Source organism: Lissotriton vulgaris, chromosome 5, assembly GCF_964263255.1.
Source record: "Lissotriton vulgaris chromosome 5, aLisVul1.2, whole genome shotgun sequence".
Lineage (NCBI taxonomy): Eukaryota > Metazoa > Chordata > Amphibia > Caudata > Salamandridae > Lissotriton > Lissotriton vulgaris.
Genome location: NC_141693.1, coordinates 887,779,640 through 887,803,938, shown reverse-complemented (window position 1 = coordinate 887,803,938; position 24,299 = coordinate 887,779,640). Strand labels below are relative to the sequence as shown.

Here is a 24,299-nt window from a genome sequence, read left to right as displayed (position 1 = left end):
GTTGCTGCTAGATGGGCATCCGACCGCTGTTTTTCTTCCTATTCCACCTACTCTCGGGGGAGTCTCAATCCTTATTAAACGCACTACTCCTTTTACATTAAGTGGTACTTCCACGGACCCCCAGGGCCGTTATTGTCTGATGGGGGGTACAACTGGCCTCCCGCGATATCACCATTGTAAACTGCTATGGGCCTAATGTGGACGACCCTACAAAATTATTTCCGTAGGCTTAACTTCTCTCCTCTGGGGCGGAGAATTTAATACAGCCAGACTCCAAGCAGTACACTACTCAGTCATGCAAAGACAGCTAGCAGACATTGTAGCAGAGAACTGTCTCCTCGATGCGTGGCGACACATGCACCCAACAGTCAAGGAAGATACACACTACTCGGCAGTCTACTCCTCCTGGTCTCGCTTGGACTATGGTTATGTCTGGCTGGATGGACGTAGTCACGCATATGGCCAGGACATTCTCCGATCACTCCCCCGTGGCAATGGTACTGAAACCCCCTGAATCCCCCTACATCAGTTGGCAGCTCAACCGACTACACCTCTTGGACACAGTTTTCCGGACTGAGCTCGAAATAGAAATTCAAGATTACTTTGAGCGCAATGTAGACTCTGTACCAAGCCTCACCACAGTCTGGGAGCCCTTTAAAGTGACAGTCCGAGGCTCTTGCATTGCTAAAGGTGGGGGCATTCTCAAATATATTCGTAATGAACTTAACCGGTTGGAAAAAGACATTAAAACACTGGAACGCCAAATAAGCGACTGGACCGGGGGGGGCACAGTCAGGTCCCTCGCGTATACAGGAGTACGATCGCCCAGGAAAGGTTCTAGTGAATTTGGTCAGACAGCCTAGATTTTCCACTCATGTCACAGAAATCCATGACCCTGAAGGTGAAGTACACAGGCATACTTCGGGACAGCTCCACACTTTCATGACATATTATAAATCCCTCTACACTACACATAGGGGAATGCCACTTGACCTCCACTCATACTTTGAGGACACAGCCCTCGCATGGCTAGGCAATACTCAACGTGATTACCTCAATGCTGAACTAAAACGAGACGAAATTACCACAGCAATTATGCAAATGAAATCAGGGCACGTGCCGGTTCGGACGGACTCCCGATTGAATTTTACGAGACATTCCAGGTACAATCGGCTCCAGTACGTAAGGCAGTCTTCTATGAAGCCCGGGAGGAGGGCTTTCTCCCCCCTCCGTAAAGCCCTGATCACGTCTCTCCTGAAACCTGACAAGCCCCCTATCCAGTGTGACTCCTACCGCCCCCTTTCCCTCATAAATTGTGTCTCCAAAATTTTAGCAAATGTCCTCTCCAACAGACTGGCTTTGTTAATGGAAAGGCTGGTCCTACCAGATCAGTCTGGATTTGTCCCCAACAGAGCAACGTCCCATAACCTCCAGACCCTCCTTACAGTTCTACAAGACATTGATCCCGACAGTTCTGCACTTGCCGTTTTCCTTGACGCCACTAAGGCGTTCGATTCCGTCGAGTGGGACTATCTCCTCGGTACCTTGCGCTACATAGGAATGCCCCTGGCGTTCCTCGGGTGGATTGAACTGCTGTATCAACAGCCCACAGCTATGGTCCTCTTCAATGGCGCACGTTCCCCCAGTTTTGGCATCACTAGGAATACTCACCAAGGCTGCCCCTTATCCCCCATCCTTTTTGCCTTGGCTATAGAGCGCCTTGCAGCGAAAATTAGGCAGCACCACAAGGAAAGAGCGGTGATCTTCCCATCCAGGCAGCTCATAATCTTGCTTTATGCGGATGATGTCACCCTCTACATTAAGAACCCACAGGAAAACCTAAACCCCGTACTAAGTGAGGTCACGAAATTTGGAGCCATTTCAGGTATCCGTTTCAACTGGGCTAAATTCGCAGTTTTCCCACTCACTGCCTCAACAATCACGTACCCCCCTAAACTACCCCATTTCTTGGCAGACCGAGGAGATTAAATATCTGGGTATTGGAGTTACCAATAATAGAGAAGAATTAATACAGGGCAATTATGGAGTCGCACTAGACAAAGCTACAGAGTCAATCACAAGATGGTTATCGCTGCCCCTCTCCATGGCTGGGAGGATCCCCTTAGCTAAAATGGTACTATTACCAACGTTTCTCTATCTCTTTACTAACATACCATACCACTCTGGCAAGCATTTTTCTTTAGTGCTCTCAAAACACAAACCATACGCCTAGTTTGGCGCGGAAAATACGCCCGACTCTTTTGGGTTTCCTGTACACCTCCTGCTGGAAACGAGAGCGTGAGCCCTCCACAGTGGCCTGCACCGTTGCAGCCTGGAAGAAAATCGCTGCCAGGTTCGAGGTGCCCGGCTCTGCTCTCCTAATATACCCCTTGTGTACCACCCTTCTCTTCAAGACACATTTGAAAGACAATGTTGCACTATGTTGGAGAAATTGAACTTTACTATGTGGGGGGACATGTACACAGGCGGCACATTCTGGTCTAGGGAACAGTTCTTTGGAACAAACACACCACGACAATGGATATTTTCATGTATGTCAGACTTAGGCAGACTGTTAAAGCCCTATCTCGAGTGGAGGTTCCCCTCGACCTCTGTGCACTGTAAGCTGATGTGGTTCCTAACTAGAACAACACTGTTTTTTCAACACAATATTTTCCTGTGTATTCAAATTTTTATGGTTAATATCACCAAAGTTTTAGAACACAAAATTAAACCTCTGCACATAAATTTTCTTGGTTTCATAACCAATCTGTTAAACAGATTTATTCATTCAATGAACGTTTTTTAAACAAAATAATACAATCTTTTGAAAACATTTCCATCAGTTTACAAATGATTCCAGAATGATGCCCGATGCATTTTGAGCCCAGTTGGGCTCTTCCACAGGGGCCTGTAACTGAACAATATATACATCATTTTAGTAATTGTCTCTTCGAGCTCCAACGTACAATGTTAAATAAACTTCCTCAAATAGCAAAGCAATACATTAGTTTCCATAAATATCATACCCATATTGAAAAAAAATGTTGTTATGGTGGCCAAATGATGTACAATGAAACTAAGTGCAGAGTTGAAACAAAGAAAAACGAAGAGGAAACAGTTTCCTTCACTTCACCCTCATGTGACCGAAAGTACCTAATCGTGCTAATACTCACTCAGGAAACCGATGTGATAATCTGCAATCAATAAACACAATATCAATGCCTCAAGCCGTTGGAAATCAATCGGACCCTGCCATTATCTATATTAGAGTCGGCATCCGCTTACCTCGCTTTTAAGACCAATGTCACCACTCCGTACTCCAATGAAATCCTCACTGTCAGAAGCCTCGCCGCTTGATGCCCTTAAAAACAAAAGACCGTGACTTTAACAAAACTAGTTTCACACTACGCTTGGTATCAGAACTGATATTACACTCGCTCAAATCTCTGTCTTACCTCCAATAACAACAAACTTCCAAAATTGTATTTTTCGTCTCTTCTACGTGACTGCTAACCAGTCTGGGAGGGGTGAAGTAAATTATTGGATTCCAGGAAGGCTGCAAGTGTAGTGTTTGTGTCTCTCTCGAATCTTGCTCACCCAGGGCAAGAGGGAGATAGGGCGGTAGTTGGCCAAATTAGCCCGATCAAGATAGGGTTTTTTAAGAAGGGCTTTGACCATTGCGCATTTCCAGGCCAATGGGAATACACCAGTAGAAATAGAGGAGTTCACAAAGTCAAGAATAGCAGGGCGGATAGTTTTCGCGACCAGGGTAAAGGCCTGAGGAGGAGCAGGGTCCATGGGGGAGCCAGATTTAATTTTTGCCATAATTAAATCCAGTGAAGTAGGATCCAGGAGAGGAAATTGTCCTAACAAAGTTAGTGTTTCTAAAATCGGCTCAGAGAAGGTGGTCATAGAATAATTGGTCCGAGAGGATGGAAAAGACAAGTAAATATTTTGGATTTTCTGTTGACAGAACTCTGCCAGGTATTACAGTGTGTAGGGCAAAACAAAAGGGGATGATGGACGGAGCGTTTGAGCAAATCAAACACTCACCCCCAGTCAACTGATCTGGGTTTAATCTATCAGCATTCTTTAGCTCACTCAGCCACCCCAGTTCAGACATGGCCATATGCAAATCAGTCTGACCCTGTGCCTCATGGGAACAGTCCAGCCCGAACTGCCAAGCCATGTCTTCCCTGGACCGGAAACAAGCATCCTGGGACCGGTTTCGGATTCATAATCCTCATCAGCCAGGCTATCTTGAATCCAGTGGCCGAGTGAGCAAGGGAATCACGTCTGAGCATACCCTGCCAACGTAGGGCCAACAAAGCGAAACAAAAGGGGATGATGGACGGAGTGTTTGAGCAAATCAAACACTCACCCCCAGTCAACTGATCTGGGTTTAATCCATCACCATTCTTTAGCTCACTCAGCCACCCCAGTTCAGACATGGCCATATGCAAATCAGTCTGACCCTGTGCCTCATGGGAACAGTCCAGCCCGAACTGCCAAGCCATGTCTTCCCTGGACCGGAAACAAGCATCCTGGGACCGGTTTCAGATTCATAATCCTCATCAGCCAGGCTATCTTGAATCCAGTGGCCAAGTGAGCAAGGGACTCAATTCTGAGCATACCCTGCCAATTTAGGACATGAGTCCCTTGCTCACTTTGCCACTGGATTCAAGCAAGCCCGGCTGAAGACGGCTGGAATGCCAGAAACCGGTCCTGGGAAGCTTGATCCTGTTTCTGCCAGACGAGGCGTTACCAAAGGTAAATAACTTGTGTGACAGCTTCAAATGCCATTGACGACAGAGGAACTGTTTTCCCCAGCCCTTCATGTAAAATTGCTTTAATGTGTCCTTTAGGGTGCACATGTTGCTTGTAGTGGTGGAGTGTGTCCTTTCCTCTAGCACAGTGACTATCCATCAATGCACAATATTTGGTCCTCTAGATGTCCAGCAAAGTAATGCCCTTCCCCTTCTAGGGTTTGTCGCCTAACAGGGCCGGACTAGCTGTACCGTTCATCTGTGTTTCCCCGGGAGGCTGTAAGGGTGGGGGTCGGATTTGGAGCGGTGGGGTCAGTTATGGTCAGGAAATTGCCTCAGTACCTTGATAAGTGCCAAGATAAGCATGAAAAATGCGGGCGCTGGGAGTAGGATTCCGCAATTGGGCTCCATGAGCATCTTCTGATGTAGACAGCCGCTGGGACCCCGCCTCGTGGAATTAATCTGAAATCACCCTCTGGAACTACAGTGGAATTCGGCCAATACTGCTCACGCATCACGACCCGACTCATTGGATCCCCATTGCAGAATCCTACTCACCCAAGCGATCCCGGCGCCCGCATTATTCATGCTTATCTTGGCACTTATCAAGGTACCAAGGCAATTTCCTGACCATAACTAGCGCAACAATTACGTACTGCCGTTGGTTCTATACCGGCTCCTAACGGCAACAATTATTGAAAGTACACAGCCATTATCTAATTATTTGAGCAAAATGTACACAGGCATGCATAATTAAATGTCCTGTAGATGATCCCACTTAACTCCCTCCCAGGGATCGAAACGGCGTTGAGTCTTTACACCATATACATACAATATATTGTGAAGTTTCTTGTGCAGTGGTGTTCATACGTTACCCAAGTCCGCTATAATTTTATGCCACGCAGACACGTTTTCCCTTGCCTGAACCCTGCCTTTTTTTTCCCTTTTTCCTTTATGACAGTAGGACGCTGGATGTGTCCCACTTGAATTTGTGTGTGTATTTGATGTTATATGCTTATCTGATATTAAATCCTGTCCGGCTGGATTAAAAATATAGCACTTTTTTAGTCTATAATTATTACACTATAGTATTCCTTTTTGTTTAGGGACCACTGTCTTTAGAAAAAATATACATACCCAAGGTTCCTGACCAATTGCCTTTGGGTTCCCTGTCTTTTGAAAATATAATAGAATTAGTACCAGCAGCCAAGAGAATGAAGGAGTTGTTGCTCTCTGTATTTCCTTTTTCCCAGAAGGTCAGGGCTTCCATCGCATTCTAGACCTTTGCATTCTGAACAACTTCTTCTGCAAGGAAAGTTGAATAAACTGTTCTGAACCCTGGAACTAATAGCGTCTTTGCATGTCCATTGATAAGAAGGATGTGTACTTTCATGTGCAAATTGGCAGAGAGACAGTAATTACCTAGGTTTGTAGTGAAGTTATCAATTTGTGATCCTGCAGTATGGACTGACTGTGATGTCTTGTGTATTTGTGTCAGTGGTTGCAATGCCTCTTTGCATCTGGGAAGAGGGTGGCGGGGGGTCTCTTTATTTCCGACCTCCATGAATGGCTGCTGAAGGCATCTACACAGCAGCTGGTGTACGAAAACCTTCTGTCCACTGTCCTCCCTACTGTCCAACCTGGGTTTTTAATCATCACCTCAAAATCACACCTCCAGCTCTTTCAGTGACAGTCCTTTATCGAGTGGAACTGGAAACTATGTCCCTCAAAGCTTTCTTGCTTCTTTACAGGCTTCAAGACATTCAGGCTAAGATACTGAGGTTTTAGGAGGGAGCTCTTCCTCCGTCCCTGACAGTACTATATCTTCAGGCTTATTTCATTTTGCTGTGTACCTCACACTCAGCGATGCCTGTGCTTTTAGTGACCCAGCACAGGGAAATCCTTTTGGGAATGTTTTGGATTTCCCAGGAAGTAGCCCAGAACCTGCAGTGATGGGTAGTACCAAAATCACATATATATGCCTCTAGTAGTGGTCACAGTCATGACTGATACATTTTTACATGGCTTGTCATCTCAGTGCGTTGGTGATAAGAGGCCTCTGGTAACCCCCCTCCCACCCACTCCTCCCCTTCAATAGAAGAATCACATCAAGATGCTCAATCTCCATACCAGGCTCTGGTTCTTTATGTATTTCTTCGGCTTTCCATCCATGGTCAGTTGATGGACAACACAACTACGAAGTTGTATGCCAAAAAGCAGAGTGGCATGAGCTTGTGCTTGAGATAGCTATGGATTTGCTAGAGGGCCCAGGTTCACAATATCTGAAAGAAACAGGTTAGTATTAGATTCCTTACCTTAGAATATCCCCAGGCGTCAGACTGGATCCGGAAATTTTTGCGTAGCAATACCCCTGCGCGTCGTTAGGCGTCGTCTCTGGCTCCGCATCCGTCGTCGGCGTCGTCTGCGCCGAAGTGACGTCATCGGAGTACTTAGACGACGCCCATGCGCGCTGACGTCAGTTCTTCTTTTTTCCGCGCCAGCTAGCGCAGATCCGGAGAAGCTCTAACCCTTAGTCACTTTTTGACTAAAACTTTTTGATCATTTTTGATCCACTTCTAGTCGTTCTCGACTCTTCAGGTGCCGGTAGGGATGCCCGGGTTCAAACCCTGCTCGAAGATTAGTCGACTGATGTCGAATACCGACCCCCATCGCCGGTGTCTGCAGTGTCTAGGCCTCGACCACGACGACCGTGCCTGTACCAACTGTCGAGCCCTGACGTCTAAGGCTAGGCGGGAGCGGACACGCAAGCAGCTCGAGCTCTGGCAGTCGGCCCCGCGCCGTTCGAGGTCCCGGTCCCACGGGAGGTCGAGGGACCGGTCGCGGGGTCGGAGCCCTCGCAGCTCCGGAAGTCGGCATCGGTCTTCTGGTTCCTCCTCAGGTAAGAGGCATGAGAGGTCGGAGTGGCGTCATCGCTCCTCCGACCAACGCCCGCCCGACGCAGCCGGGGTTTTGGGTGGCATCACCCACGCGGCTCCGCCGAAGTCGCAAGCACCGCATCCTGCCCCATACCTGCGGGTTCCTGGGCACGATACGACGTGGGAGGAGATCGAGCAGTACCTCATGGCCATGAGGTCGCTCTCTTCTCCACCGGGCCTCAAGGCGCCATCGGGCCCAGTGGGCCCGGCCTTGGGGCCTAGCGGGTCGGGTGCTCCGGCACCGACGCCGTTGGCGGCTTCGGCCCCGGCGCCGCCGGCGACTTCGGTCCCGGCGCCGCAGGCCCCATCTGGATCCGGGTCGACGCCGTTCGACCTTACGACCTCACCGGCGCCGTCCGAGAGGGTGTCACCACCGGCGCCGACTTCGGTCGACGCCTGCCCCAGTCCTTCTGTCGCTCCTGTTCAGCCGTCGACACTGCTCCGTTGGGAGCCGTATGAGACGGCCGTAGGTACATTCCACTTTAATGAACAGGCCCCGATTGTTGATCCTGGCTACTAGGAATTGGGTGACGACGAGGACTGGGAGGGGTCTGAAGACCCTCTGACACGGGAGTGTCAGGACCAAGAGGACTGGACAGTGGAGCTTGGGGAAGCCAGTGGCCTGGACCTCTCTCCAGACACTGGTTTTGTCTCCCCTCCTACCGTGGCTATGGAGAAGGGGGCAGCGTACAGTGTCGTGTTGATGCGGGCGGCTAAGGCCTTGAACCTTACGCTCCCCTCAGCGGCCGTGAGGACTAATCTCCTCACCGAGGTCCTCAAACCGCAGGCAAGCTCGGTCGAGCCTCTGCTGCCGTTCAATGAGGCCTTATGTGACGTTTTGCTGGGCACTTGGTCCAAGCCCGCCTCAGGACAGCCTGTGGACAGGAACGTGGCCAGACGCTACCGCCCAGCTCCGGGTGACCCTTGCTTCCTGTCGACCCACCCCACCCCCGAGAGTCTGGTTATCCAGGCCTCCAACCCCCAGACCGCATTCCCGTCGGCTCCTCCCGACAGGGAATCCAAGAGGTTTGAGCAGTTCGGTAAAAAGGTGTTCTCCTCCCTGAGTTTGGGACTGCGGTCAGTTAATACCGAATGCCTCTTGGGACGCTACACCCACACCCTGTGGGACGCGGTTGCGGATGTGCTGCCACAATGCCCTGAGGATGTCAGGGCTAAACTCGCCCAAGCCCTAGCGGAGGGTCGAGATGCGGCACGGTACTCTATCCGGTGCGGACTGGATACCACCGATACACTGGGCAGAGGGATGGCTACGACAGTGGCGGTTCGACGCCACGCCTGGTTGAGGTGCGCCAATTTTTCGGCCGATGTCCTGGCTACTCTTCTGGACATGCCGTTCGATTGCCGTCGCCTGTTTGGCGACCAGGCAGACCACGCGCTTGAGCGCTTTAAGGACTCCAGGGCTACGGCCAAGTCCTCGGGCCTCTCGGCCCCGCGCCAGCAAACAGGTGCCTTTCGCTCCTTTCGTGGCCAAGGAAGGGGCGCCCCCACACGTGCCGCCAGCCACACGCCGCCTCAACAGAACTTTCAGCGCAGTGGCGGCCGTGGAAACCGCCGGGGAGGCGGTCGGGGACAACGGCGAGGCCAGTCCGCACCCGCTCCCGCAGCATCTGCCTCCAAACCTTCCGAGTTTTCAGGCCCATGTGACGCCCGTGGGGGGCAGGGATCGCCATCACCTCTCCCACTGGCGCACAGTCACATCGGGACGACCCCAAATGCCATGCCACCGCAGTACCACCGCGTGCCGGGGGACCACTTGCGACTTCTGCAGGAGGAAGATACGGCCCTCTTGGCCAAGGGGGTCATCGAGCGCGTTCCTGGGCCAGAAGTAGGGTGTGGTTGTTACTCCCACTACTTCCTGGTTCCCAAGAAGGGCAATGGGGTGGTGTGGTTGTTACTCCCACTACTTCCTGGTTCCCAAGAAGGGCAAAGGGGTCCTACGCCCTATCTTGGACCTACGGAACATCAACGGCTTCCTCCGGAAGGAGTAGTTGAAGATGTTGACTCTGGCTCAGGTCTTGGCTGCCCTAGACCCGCAAGACTGGATGGTGGCGTTGGACTTGCAGACGCTTACTTTCACATCCCCGTCCTGCCCGCCCACTGGCGTTACCTGCGGTTCACGGTAGGCCGCGAGCACTTTCAGTTCACCGTGCTCCCCTTTGGCCTTACCAGCGCCCCACGGGTGTTCACGAAAGTGATGGCGGTGGTCACAGCTCATCTGCGCAGGTTAGGGGTTTCAGTCTTCCCCCTACCTCGACGACTGGTTGTTGAAGGTGGGCTCGCCCCAGTCAGTCGTCTGCCACCTCCAGACGACGGCAGACCTCTTGCACCAGCTGGGGTTCTCCATCAATGTGCCGAAGTCACACCTGTGTCCCTCTCAGAAGCTCCTTTTCATCAGAGCGGTTCTCGACTCGCCGCAGTTTCGGGTTTACCCGCCCGAATAGCGGGTTCGGGATTCTACAGGCTCTCATCCCAATCTTCCAGCCTTTATCCCGAGTCTCGGTCAGGTTGACGCTGCGGCTTCTGGGGCTGATGACTTCCTGCATCCTTCTGGTGCATCACGCCCGTTGGCGGATGCGGGCTCTGCAGTGGGACCTGAAGCTTCAGTGGACCCAGCATCAGGGCACCTGTCCGACCATGTCCTGATCTCGGAGGGCACTGCGAGACAGCTGCAGTGGTAGCTCACGGACCGCGATTGGGTTAACGGCAGATCCCTCTCCCTTCCCCAACCGGAGCATGTGGTTGTGACGGACGTGTCCCTCCAGGGCTGGGGAGGCCACTTGGGAGAGGCAGAGATCAGAGGCCTCTGGTCTCCGGCGGAGTCCCGGCTCCATATCAACCTTCTGGAGCTGCGGGCAATTCGTCTAGCACTGATGGCATTCTTCCCCTCTGTCCGAGGGAGTGCAGTGCAGGTGTTCACGGACAACACCACCGCCATGTGGTACTGCAACAAACAGGGCGGTGTGGGTTCCTGGACCCTCTGTCAGGAGGCTCTGCGCCTCTGGAAGTGGCTGGAACATCAGGGCGTGACCCTGGTGGTTCAACACCTGGCAGGTTCTCTGAACGCCAGGGCGGACGAGCTCAGCCGAAGGTGCATGATGGATCACGAATGGCGTCTGAACTCGGACGTGGCGCAAGGCCTCTGTCTGCAGTGGGGAGAGTCTTGGTTAGATCTATTCGCCACCGAAGAGAACGCGCAATGTCATCAGTTTGGCACGTTGGAATTTCCAAGGCGGAACTCGCTCGGAGACGCTTTCCGCCACGAGTGGAGTTGCGGTCTGTTGTACGCCTTTCCGCCTATACCACTTCTGCCCAGAGTGCTGAAGAAAATCAAGTGCGACCGGGCCCAAGTTATCCTTGTGGCTCCGGACTGGGCGCGAAGATACTGGTATCCCGAGCTACTCGATATGTCAGTCGAACCCCCGATTCGTCTGCCTCTTCAGGAGGACCTTCTGTCGCAGCAGCAGGGGACTGTCCTCCACCCGAACCTGTCCAGTCTCCACCTCCATGCTTGGAGATTGAGCGGCGACAGTTGAGGCCATTCGACTTGCCTCCTGAAGTCTGTACTGTGATTCTGGCAGCCAGGCGTCCCTCCACAAAGTCGGTATACACCTGCAGGTGGAACAGATTTGTGGCATGGTGCACAGCAAAGGCTGTGGATCCTCTCAATGCCCCTCTTTCTGAGGTTCTCCTTTTCCTTCTTTCTCTTGCCCAGCAGGGCTCTGCTCTGCGCACTATCAAGGGCTACCTTTCTACCCATTCCGCCTTCTTAAGGCTACCTGATCAGCCTTCTTTGTTCAAGTCCCCGATTGTTAACAGATTCTTGAAGGGCATCACTCATATGTTCCCTCCTGTTCCTTTCGTGATGCCCCAGTGGGACTTGAATCTGGTTCTAACTTACCTGCTGTGCGCTCCCTTTGAGCCGCTTGATAACTGTCCTCTCAGTCTTCTTACGCTCAAGACTGCTTTCCCGGTTGCCATTACCTCTGCCAGGAGAGTGAGTGAGCTCCAGGTTCTTTCCTATAAACCTCCTTTCCTTTCTGTCCATCCGGACAAGGTTGTGTTGCGGACAAAACTCTCTTTACTGCCCAAGGTAGTCACAGCCTTCCACGTCGGGCAGTCCATCACCTTGCCCACCTTCTTTCCGCCTCCGCATCCCTCGAAAGAGGAAGAGAGGCTCCACCGTCTGGACCCAAAACGTGCGCTCTCTTACTATCTGGATCGCACACGCCAGTTCCGGGTGGATGACCAACTCTTTGTTGGTTACGTGGGCGCTAAGAAAGGACGGGCGGTGCACAAGCGGACCATCTCTCGGTGGATCGTGTTGTGCATCCAGGCATGTTACTCTTTGGCTAAAAAGGAACTTCCTGTTGGGCTGAGGGCCCACTCCACTCGGGCCACAGCGACTACTACTGCCCTGGGCCGAGGAGTCCCCTTCCAGGACATTTGTCAGGCAGCGACGTGGGCCTCGCTGCACACGTTAGCAAGACACTACTGCCTGGACAGCCAAGTCAGAGGAATGGCTTCTTTGGCCGTTCCGTCCTCCAGGTCTTTCTGGTGTGATTATTGGTTTGCAGACCCACCATCGGGGTTGGTATTGCTGGGGTATCTTTTCTAAGGTAAGGAATCTATCACTAACGTGTCTCTTTCAGATGCACAAGTTACTACTTGTGTAACGATATATCTGTAAGAGACATTATTTAGTGATAGATTCCTTACCGCCCCACCCATCCTCCCCGTTCTGCGAACCGATATCTAGGGTTAAGGTCATCCCCTTTCAGGGCCCTAGTTTCATGGCACCAGTGTTGGTTCTATCATGGGTCTGCGTATCTGGCGCGGAAAAGCTGTGTATAAGACCTGACGACAGCGCGCAAGGGCGGCGTCTAAGTACTCCGGCGACGTCATTCCCGCGCTACGACGGACGCAGAGCCGCGGACGACGCCTACCGACGCGCAGGGGTATTGCTACGCAAAAGTTTCCGGATCCAGTCTGACGCCTGGGGATATTCTAAGGTAAGGAATCTATCACTAACTAATGTCTCTTACAGATATATCGTTACACAAGTAGTAACTTGTGCTTCCTCCCTCCCCCTTCATCATTCCTCAGTGGGACCTTAATCGAGTCCTGTTGTTCCTCATGTGCGCTCCCTTGCGCAACCATTCTCTCAGGCTCCTTACCATCAAGACAGCCTTCTTGGTGGCACAAACATCAACCCGAAAGGCACTTTGGGTTTTAGGCTTTGTAATCCAAACCTCCATACTCTGACATCTACCCAGACAAGTTGGTTCTACAAACTACAGCTTGATTTCTGTTGAAAGTAATCACTCCATTCCATGTAGGCTAGTCCATCACCCTGCCTACATTTTACTCTCTGCTACATCCTAAAGAAGAGAAGTGGCTTCACCGACTGTATCCAAAAAGAGCGTTGTCGGTCTGCCTTGCCCACACGAAAGAGTTCCGTGTGAACGATCAACTCTTAGTGGGTTATGTCTGAGCGAAGAAGGGAAATGGTGTGCAGAGGCGCACCATCTCCTGATGGATCGTTCTCTATATTAAGATCTGCTACGCAGTGGCCAAGAAGCAACCTCCCTGAGAGTTTGAGTGCTCATTCCACCAGAGCCAAGGCCTCGACCACTGCGCTAGCACATGGAGTTCTGGTCCTGGATATCTGCCAGGCAGCAACATGGACTTCCTTACAGATGTTCAAGAAGCTCTAGTGCCTGGACAGTCAGGTCCGTTGGGATGGGCACTTTGCTTGTTCGTTCCTGCAAGACTTTTGTAGTATAAATCAGTTTTGTACACCACCTCTGGGAGGTATTGCTTGGGTATCTATTTTAAGGTAAGAAACCTGCAGGTAGAAGTCTTTATCAGATGAACAAGTTATATACCTTTGGTAATGACTTATTGGTTAGAGACTCTAGCCGCAGATTCCTTACCGACCCACCCATCCTCCCTTCTCTGCAAACGGATTTCTAGGGATGGTGCTTTCCCATTTTAGGACCCTAGTTTTCCACACCAGTGATCAGTGTTCTTCGTGGCTCTGCTTTCGCACACGTAATTTCCAGGGCAGTGCTGACTGGGCCACACAGAGCCAATCCATACCACCTACCAGCATGCAGGGGTACTGTTCACAAAAACGTTGCTGATAATTCTAAGATAAGGATTCAGAGGCTAGATAGTTTCTACCAGATAAGGCGTTACCGAAGGTAAGTAATTTGTTCTTCATGAACGATCCAGTAGATGACATCAATCGGTGCCAACTTGCCAACCACGAATGGCGGCTTCACCTAGAGGTAGTTATGTCCATGTTTAACCTTTGGGGCAACTTTCACCTTTTCACTACACCAAGGAACAGGCAGTGATCATGATTTTGATCACTGCCGGAGATTCTGTTTTTCAACTCTCCTTCTCCCTTGGATGCCAGCCTGTGGTGGCCTGAAGACTTGTGCCAGGCCCCCACGCCTAAAAACTCGGTGAAAAACCTAGGAGTACGCTGGGATACCCATATCAGCTTTGATACCCAGGTACAAACAGTCGCAGCCTCATGCTTGCCAAAATCAGAACAATCAAACGGCTTATTAACTATCTGCCGGAGGAATGCCGCAAAACTGTGATCCAGGCATTAATCATATCCCATCTTGATTATGCCAATGCCCTTTATCTTGGTATCACAGCTGGCCTGTGTTACAAATTGCAGACGGTTCAAAACGCCGCTGCCCGGCTGGTGGAGAGAATTCCTGCCAGACACCATATCTCCCCTCACCTCCGTAAACTGCATTGGCTGCCCATTGTGAAAAGATGCGTATTTAAAGCAATGACGCTGGCATTTCGTGCATCTAAAGGCAATGGGTCGGCCCATCTGAAAAATACTCTTCGCCCTTATACCAAATCCAGGGCACTAAGCTCCAATTCCTTATTTTTCCTTGAAACTCCCCGATTTAAGCGTTCCCGTGCTGGTGGAAAAACCTTTGAGGTCTGTGCTACCAAGCACTGGAATAAGCTTCCGTTAGCTCTTCGCACATGCCAGACAGAACCAGTATTTCGTAAATCCCTTAAAACCCTTCTTTTTTCCTCCTAGTTTGGTACCTCCGACCTGTCCCTCTAGTTCTCAGAGTCTTCCAGTGCCGGGATGCCCCGTTGGGGCCGCTGCGCGCTTTACAAAACACACTAATAATAAATAATAATGCATTTCCCTTTGAAGGGGGCCCTATTGGAACTTCTCCACTGCGCATTCCCCACCATTAATATGATTCATCCTGTTCTGAGAAAGTTGTGCATAGACCAGGCTCATATTATCTTGGTTGCGCCACATTGTCATATAAGGGTGTGAACCACCCCCTCATGGTCATCGGTGTACACCTTTTCTAGACTGTTTTGCCAGATCAGGGCTTCCTGGTTTGACTGTTTCTTCAGACCTACTAGCTGGACGTAATGCTTTGGTATTGATTCAAGAGTTAGGGAATATTCAGATAGAATTATCAATCAGAAGGCCAAGTTGCTTACCTTTAGTAGCAGTCTCTTTGGTGGCTACTCTACCTACCTGAAAATTCCTCAATGATCCCTCCTACCTGCCCATTCTGAGGAAAGGTCCTTCGTATTTAATAAGGTTCCAGTCTAGATTAGTGCACTGCATGTTGTATAAATGTCATCAGCCTCATCTTCTCCCGGGGTATGGAAACAAGGATGGGAAACTATAATCACTGCACTGTAATGGCGCTGAGGCGGTTCCGGAGTCACTGTGCTACCTAGCAGTGCAGGAGAGCTGTTACAGTTTCCCATCCAGACTAGCACCTGGCAGGTTTCAAGAGGTGAGGAATCTGCAGGTAGATAGAGCATCCACCAGAAAAATAATTATTGAAGATAAGTAACTTATTCATTTGTGTTTGTGCAGTGGTGTGTGTGATTGAGTCTAAGAATAAGTTAGTGGTTTGGCACCTGATTCTTCTATCTCTTTCTTTAAATTGGAGCCTTTATGTTTTCTCTATTCCATCCTGATTTAAAAGTAAAATTAAACCTCATTCATCCGGAAATATGATCTGTGTGTGCCTTCGGACTGTGAATTTATCGTGCTGCCGTGCCTCCGGGGTGTTCGGCTGAATAGCTCTGTACACTTTTACGTAAATAAAGGTTTTCCAAAAATTTAATTTAAAAAAAAAGAATGAGTTAGTGGGTGAATAGATGGATGGATGAGTTCATGAATTTATAAATGGCTGAGTTAAAGATTTATATGGATTCATTATAAGTTTAGTGATTGTGTGATTGGGTGAAGGAATGAGCACCTGGATCTAATTACCGGATATATCATTTTTGACTGACCTCTATCCTTGAATTGGCCTTGTCCATAATACAGGAGAGGCCGAGCAACAGTCTACAAAACAGTAGGCAGACTTTGAATGACCATAATTAGCTCAGCTTTGTTTCTTGTGACTCAAGACTTCAGTTTGTGCTTGAAAATACCAATAGAAGTAGTACAAGTACCAGAGAGTAATGAACCCTTAATTGACCACATAGCAGCCAACAAGTGGCCAACACTGTAAGTAAGGTGTGTGGTCTGCATATACATCCAACCATCAACCATGCGGTGAGAGTGAATGTTGGAAGTCTCTGCCTGGTTTGCCCCTAAGGATGGAGAGGGGGAACGGGCGTCATAGCAACAGTGACAACCGAGAGTGGGAAGAGGATACTGCAGCCCAATACCAAGTCCTTAAGCGTAGTTCAAGCTGCAGGGTGGTGGGTGGAGCTGGCAATAGAGAAGCCAAGAAAGGCATTAACATCTGCAGAATGGGGCCCTTGCCTTTAAATGGAGCTTTCTAATGCATGCACCATCCTGAACCTGTTCAATCTCAATGTGTGTGAAGGCAGTTGACTGCATTCAATCTGCCACCTGAGGATGTGGATGATATCCTGAAGTTCGGTTGTTCTTCTCCAAAGTTCATTTATGCAGTGACAAATTTGGGACCTGGTGTGGAGTCCTCAACACAGACCCATTACGATCCAAACTGTTGGATATTTGCTGTTTGTGTTGTCCTTGGCCCAGCAAAATTTTGCGATGGGCACTTTTAAAGATTATTGGTCATCCTATTTATGTTTGCCGGACTTTCCTTCCTTGTTAAAATTGCCTGTTGTGATGTATTTTATTACAATTTTAACACACAAGATGATGGACGGAATGTTGCACATTGGCAAAACATTCACCCCCAGTCGCAGATTTTTTTATTTAAAGTTTGACACATGTTCCCTCCCAAACCATTGTGATGACAGAGATCCCAATTTCGTCTGACTTTCCTTATGTGTTCCCTCAATCAGACCTATGCATAGCTGTTTGCTGAACCATCTCACTCTTAAAGAACTTAAGTAATGCCTTTTCTGCTGAAGACTCTATCGAACACCAGATTCCTCATCTTGTGAATTCAAACAGGTGCTAAACTGAATTCAGAGAATTTTACAGCAGTTCGCTCATGCTTCGTTAGGTGGCATCATGTGGCAAAATAACTGCCCCAACATCTATATTAGTCTTTATTAGTGGCTGTAAAAGAAATCCGTTAATCTGTCCCTACACTATCCCTAAAGTGGCATCCCTACTTAGCATTTCCCAGGCAAAATCAAGAAAAGGTGTCAGCCTGTGAAGACTTCCTAAGAAGTACACTCACGTTGTAAGGGTCAGTAGCCCAAACTACAGAGTTTGTCCTAAGACTTCCCCCTAAGAATGGATCCCTTCTTTCTACCCCTCTAACTGCCCTCTGCCAACTCATCCCTCTGGGCACTGTCCCTAATACAAAGTGCACAATTAATAAAACACGCCCCTGAAACACCTCCTCTGGCCAGGCACCTCTCGTAGGTAATTTGCCACCTAAACTTGTACTCGGTCCAGCAACGGTTGGTGTGTCCTTGGGTCTCAGGCTTCTTCAGCAAGAAGGAATATTGGCTCCCAATTATCGGCATTCCTGAATACTCTGTAACAGGTCTGCTCCATGCCTAACTCCTAAAACAAAAAGACGTTACTCTAACTAACAAGGACAACGTCCTTGCACCTGCAACAGAAACGTGAGAACAGAACAACCTTGCAACCAAATTAATTTCGCTGACTGCCTCCAAAATGAGAGCTTACATGGGGAAAATGCATTTCAGGCCTACACAAACCAGCTAACATATGAAATACGAATATGCCTTTCAAAGCATGAAAGAGTAAATACTCCATCTAGGCCTTTGACATCAAATTAAACTCGCATTTATAAATTGCATCTGCAAGCACTACATTTCATCACGTTTAAGGCACAATCAAATCATCTCTACATGTGCAGACTTTAATATGATGCACATTTAAATCTAATGCATTGCATTACATATGACCTACTTTGTTAGGCATTTGCAATGAATATTAAGAATTACATCATTCCATCTAAATACCATTTACTTTTATGTAAGGCACAACTTATTCTAACACTTCATTTACCATTGATTATTACAACACAATTTACTAACTAAATTGCCACACATAAGAATATATGCAGGTACGGACTATTCGTGAATATGATGTACCCCTACAATTTCCAGAATATCACTGCGCTCTATCACCCGCGAGGGGACCCACAGGCCGAAGGAACAGGAGTCGGAAGAGGACCTCGAGCAGCTCACCAAAGATGCCGGCCCACGGTGTAGAGGATGCAGTGAGGGTGAAGAGATGCTGGAGGCAAAAGCTTCTTGTAGCCCGAAGAGCTCTGGAGTACAGTGCCAACAAGCCTTGGCACTGCAAGTCGATGTTCCAGTGGTTCCGATGAAGGATACTGGTCTCAAACTTGCTGAGAGGGCAGGTCAGGCCTCGAGGGAGTTGTAGAACCACCACCTGTGTTGCTGTGCCTTTCAGAGTCCGTAGGACGTCCGGAGCAGCAGACCCGTCGGCCTCATTGCGGTACCTGCAAATGCAGGGGAGTGCTCCTTCACTCCAAGGGTGTCATTGATGCCTACAGGCCTGGAGAGAAACCTGGATGAAGCACAGGCACAGACGGCGAGTAAGACTTACAGAACAGCAAGACCAGGGGCAGGAGTCTTCCTTGGTGCAGTCTCAGGTGAAGTCCAGCAAAGTCCAATGTACCCAGACAGTTGAAGTGGAAGAGGTTTTGAGTTTAAATCTTGTCCCACAACAGATCTGAAGTGCCACCCACAGGCAAGCCCTTAAGTACATTAGCGAAAGGGTTGGAACGATTCAACGGTCCCTCCCAGAGGAGGGGCTGGACAGAGGGGAGGACACTTCTATGTCCTTTGTCCAGCTTTGCACCAAAGTGGGAGCCGAGGGCTCCCTGAACTGGCTCAAACTAGAGTGTGCAAGGAGGGCACCAAATGTGCCCTTCAAAGTAGTCTGGTGGTGCTGGCAAGCGCACCCAAGCCAGCCCAAACAACAAAGTCCCATTTGGGAGGGGGTGACACCTCCCTGTGACAGGAGAACTATTGCTCTGCCTTCCCCTGCTTGAACTCAGCAGCAGGAGGGCAGAATCGTGTCTGGGGTCGGCAGCAGCACTAGCTTGCTGTCAGACCCTGGAAGGCTGTTACCAGGAGCACAGAGGGCTTCCTGGACGAGCCCTCTGGTGCATGGAATCATACCTCCAACGCATTTAAAGTAGTATGATTCCAGCATGTTTGATAACAAACATGCCCATCTTCGGCACAGCCAGTATATAGTTAGCCAACACATATTGACGCATGGCCACTATATGTATCAAAATGGCTGACCATACTTACAAAGCCTGGAGAATCGATTTTAGGGGGTGTCCTGCTCATGCAGGGCATCCTCACACCTATAACCTAGCACCCTGCCTTCATGATTGAAAGGCCTGCTTTAGGGGTGACTTATATTTTTTAAATGCAGTGACCTCAGACAAAAGGAATCTTATATCTGTCGTAAGTGGTGCTAGCACCAGCTTACACAAGGTGCAATGACAGGCCTGTAGTCACAGTTTGAGTGGCCTCTCGTGGGTGGCATAATACATGGGGCACCCCATTGAAGACCGCTGGTGTACTATGCCCTGGGTACCTTAGTACCATATACAAGGGACTTACATGGGTACACCAGTAGCCTATTGGGAAGGTACCAACGTACTTACAACTGTCAACGTGGGTCCTGATTAGCAGTATCCCTGTAAGACTAGTCATAAAACAGAAAAACACCAGCAAAAAGTGGGGGTAACCATGAAAGCAGATCCTACTTCCCTACAATAGTCCACTGCTTTAAGATTTGTTACACATTGGTCAACAAGCAGCCCCTGGAAAGTCTGAGGGTTCATTCCACCAGGGCCAAAGCTGCTACCACTGCTTTGGTGCTCAGAGTGCCTGTTCTTGACATCTGCCAGGCTGTGAAATGGTCATCAATGCACATGTTCATGAAGCACTGTCTCCTTGACAGCAAAATCTTGCGTTTCGCCCGTTCCGTCCTGAAGGAATGTGTGGTCTAGACTCACTCCACATACCCTCCATACGTAGGTAGGTACTACCTTAGTATCTATTCTTAAGGCAAAGAATCTGCAGTTAGAAGTATCCCTCAGAACACACATTACTTAACTTTAGTAATGCTCTTTCTGGTGGATGCTCTAGCTACCTACATATTCCTCACTTCCTTCCCTCCTCCTGGTTCTGTGGAGTAGTCTCTAAATTAGACATCTGCACACTGGTTCCTCCAGGTGTTTTTGTGCTCCATATCCTAGGGTGTGGAAAGAGTCAAGTAAGAAACTGATTTTGGCACTTAGAAGTGGGACTTATATGCAGATCTGCTCATCACTTGAGCGGAACAAGGCCAACACATGCACAACCCACTTATCTAGCAGCTCGCTGGAGCACTGGTATGAAAACTTCTGGAATCAGTCTATCGCCAGTCGAATATCCTAAAAGTGAGTAATCTGTGATTAGAGTATCCATCAGAAAGACTGTTACCAACGGTAAGTAACTTCTTCTCGTGGGTGGTGTTGGGTTGCATTTGCACAGTACCCAGCACCAAGAAAGAGTGATATTACAGGGCTTGTAACATGTTCTATTTAATAAAACACTAATACCTTTTGAATGACTTCAGTTTTAACAGCCATACAATATCTGTTTACAGATAACCTTGGAGGCTTTCCAAATTCGAAGACAAATGCTCCAAATGATGAGGAGACACGTTTAGCAAGAAATGATGCCAAATCGGACCCGTTATCTTATGGTAGACCGTCTGCTTCAGCGTGGTCTTTTCACATAAAGAAAAATTGGAAATTACTAAAATAATTTCTTAATTACGCCTGGCAAGACCCATGCAAATAAAGAAATATTACTGGCATTTAGCATGCCGATAATGATTGTTGCATGAACAAGAGAGCTGATGGAAACAGCGCACTTCAGATGGATGAAGTTCTATGTCAGATGATCCTGAGCAACAGGAATCTGTTATGGAAGGCTAATGGTCAGAAGTTGAACGATACACAGTACAGACATCCCTTTCCTTTGACTCTGGATGCTGAGCTTTTAAAAAACAAGCAAACGTATTCGCTTCTGGAAAGATGAAAACATATTGGAAAAGCTGAGAGACATTTTCATGCAAGCTGCATTGAAAGAACTCTTTTAACGGATCATTTTTAAGGAAAACCGACGATAAAAGGATCAGTTCATTTTTGGTGTTGTTGATATTTGTTTCATCTTTTTTGAACAGTTTAAGTACCAAGTAAATGCACTTTCAATAATTACTCGCTCCATGAACATACTGCACTGGTTATGCTCTGGTGCGCCCAGAATAAAAAAATGCATTTTTTGTGGTTAGGTACGTATTTGTACCATTCAACGAGCTTGTTAATTGAATCACCCTTACACAAAATTAATTCTTCAGGAGTTGTAGAGCTGACCACACGCATCTATCAGAAACACAGTATATCAGATCTTTTAACATTGTTTAACTTAGCCAAGGAAATAGTTTTCTGGCTCTCCAGGCACATGTAAAAAGCATATTTATGTTTCATTACAATGTTCCAAGGGTGTAATTATATATTTATATTCTGTTCAATGTTTAAATGTTTCCAAGTTTTATGTAAAAGATGTAAGCCCTCGCACAGTGAGCAAGTCTAAAATATTAGTATACACTATAATAGGGTCATGTACACTATTGGTTGTGATTTAAAGTTGACTCTAATATGTGTTCAAATTAAAGTAACAATGAATTTAATTTGAATGGAGGTTTCCAATCTCCTACGAAAAGGTATAGAAAAGAATAATCTATGATGTGGTGTACAGTGCTGCAGCAGCTTTGTGTAGTAGTTGACATTTAGTTTTATGCAGATTGTCTAAATGTACGTTTACAGATCTACAAACGATACATCTTCTAAATTTAACAACTGTACTGTCATTTAATTCATAGTGTGACTCACAAATTGCTTTGATAATACAACATCCATATTCATGCACTTATAAGTATATTATTGAAGTCTGTATATGTAAAAGCATTTTATGATTGAGCCACATTGAAGTTCTTGTTTTGTAATCTGCTCTTTCAGACATCACCAATCTCAAATTGTTACTACTAACAGGTCATTTTAAATGCAACCGTGACAGAAATACATCATTTATTTTATGAGTGTAAATATACAATTACATGCATATGTTATATTTCTATTTTGGTCTATTTATTACCCCCCTTTTGATAATCAAAATCAACACATTAGTCATTTTTTTCCTCAGCTATGTTTATTTCACTGAGATTTTTAGTTCAGATAATGCACTTTAACAGTAAAAACGAATGTGAGTGCCTCGTATATGTGTTTAACTTGTGTTACACTACAAACCTTTTAAACATCTGTTCATTCTTGGGGAGTCTTAAAGTCGCAGTTCTTTACATTTGGGCATCAAGCTTGTACTTTTGTATTGAAACACTGCTTTGTGTATAAATACATATATGTATAAAATGTTGAATATGTCGTTTGAAGGAAAACATTTTAATGTTTTGTGAAATTGTTAATTATTGGCAATTTGTGGTGTTTACCGTGTGAAATATGCTTGGATTAGAAAAAAGGTATTGAAGCTACCCATAAAAAGTAATGTATTTTTGTTTTTAATTTGGAACGGCTCCCAATGCTTATGTGTTCATTTTGTAGCTGAGTAAACATTACTTATATGCCACAAAAATAATATAAAGGTACTATTGTCGAATTACGGCCATAATGAGCTTAGTAGTCCAATAAATTCCAATTGTACCTAAAATCAACTTTTAACTGTGCATACCCTTTTAACAATCCCAATATTTTAACTAAAGTACATCAAAGCGCAATTTATTTCCAAAGTGTAAAAACGAGGGCTGGGAAATGCGCCTTTTAAGGGGGAATTGAAAAATACTGTTGTGAAAAAGACTATTGACCCTCTAAATAACGTTGTAGTCTTGCATGTATACATTAAGCATAATATATGTGGGTGCTGTAGGGAGTGTTACATTTAAACCGTTGTAACTGAAACCAAAGATGCAGGTAAAGTGCTTTTAATTTATTTCCCCAAATTTGGGTAGATGATATTTTTCTAAATCTTCCCCTATAATAACATGCATTGGTTTAAGGGTTGTACAATGTATTTTGCCTGTTGTTCAGAAAATGCAGGCGGTGACTAATCAGTAGTTTTTCGAGCAGAGTAAACTCCTTGCGCAGGATTTGAAGTTCTTGTGAAAACTTGAATTAAATATTGATTTATTGGCTTAGACACTGACATTTGAGTCAAGAATTCTGAAGTCAAATTGCACTATGCATCTACTTGATGTCTAATTATATACTTGTCTTTTGCTACTGTGCGCCAGTGGAGCAAATACAAGCTCAAGAAACCGTTTTGGATTTTTTTCAGGAATATATTATTGTTATCCTTTTGCAGCCAACACGCATTTCATTATGTATTTTCTCATGCTCTAAAGGGGTGCAATTTGCCTTTCTTAACACGAATTTGCACAGAAAAACTTTTATTCTATGATGTGTTCACATTCTACAGAAACTACAGGCTGTCGCAAGAGGGCATTTGAAACGTGTGTAAATGTTGTATGTAAACAAGTCAAATAAGTTTACTTCCACGTCTGGCCTATTGAAGTTGCTTTTGAATTACTAGTATTCACCTATATTAAGTTCAAAACAGTATTAGTTTATTGTCTCATGGGTAATTATTTAAAAAAGCTCAAGATGCAAACTCTTTATACTGTATCTGCTTTCCAGTTATTTGCAAAAACACAAGTTAAGTTCATTCAAATTATATCATAAAGTGCAAGCCCAAAGGCCTCATCGTTTGTAAAGGCCAGTAGAACTCAGAATGGCAATGGAGGACCATATTGCATTTGTTAGCCATTATGTATTTTTTATATTGTAAGTTTATTTTAGGGCATTTAGATCGAATTTTATTTTTTCAAAGAGTGAAATGTTTATTGAAAACAGAAAATGAGTGAAATACTGTACTGCACTGTAGAACAATATATAATTTCTTTGTTAAACACAAATTCTATGTCCAGAAGGGAGCGAAACCCATATATCAAAGGAACCTGTGAAATGTTTTCCATATTTCCTATGTTCTTGTTAAACATGGGTCTTTAATTCACTGCATTCTG

The 24,299-nt window shown here is 47.1% G+C and overlaps 1 protein-coding gene across 7 annotated transcripts in view; it reads left to right on the top strand.

Moving 5' to 3' along the window:
- The window catches only part of PLCE1 (phospholipase C epsilon 1), a 1,649,974-nt gene extending 1,626,201 nt beyond the window's left edge, over window positions 1-23,773 (top strand). For 4 of the 7 annotated variants that reach the window (XM_086922471.1, XM_086922469.1, XM_086922470.1 and 1 more), the window contains one exon: window positions 20,811-21,107. In XM_086922471.1, coding sequence (XP_086778597.1) covers window positions 20,811-20,971 — 161 coding nt within the window. In that variant the 3' untranslated portion in view covers window positions 20,972-21,107. Of the gene's footprint in view, window positions 1-20,810 lie in introns of all 7 variants that reach the window. The other 3 variants (XM_086922473.1, XM_086922472.1, XM_086922474.1) reach the window with 2 other exon arrangements.
- The last annotated feature ends 526 nt before the right edge of the window (window positions 23,774-24,299 follow it).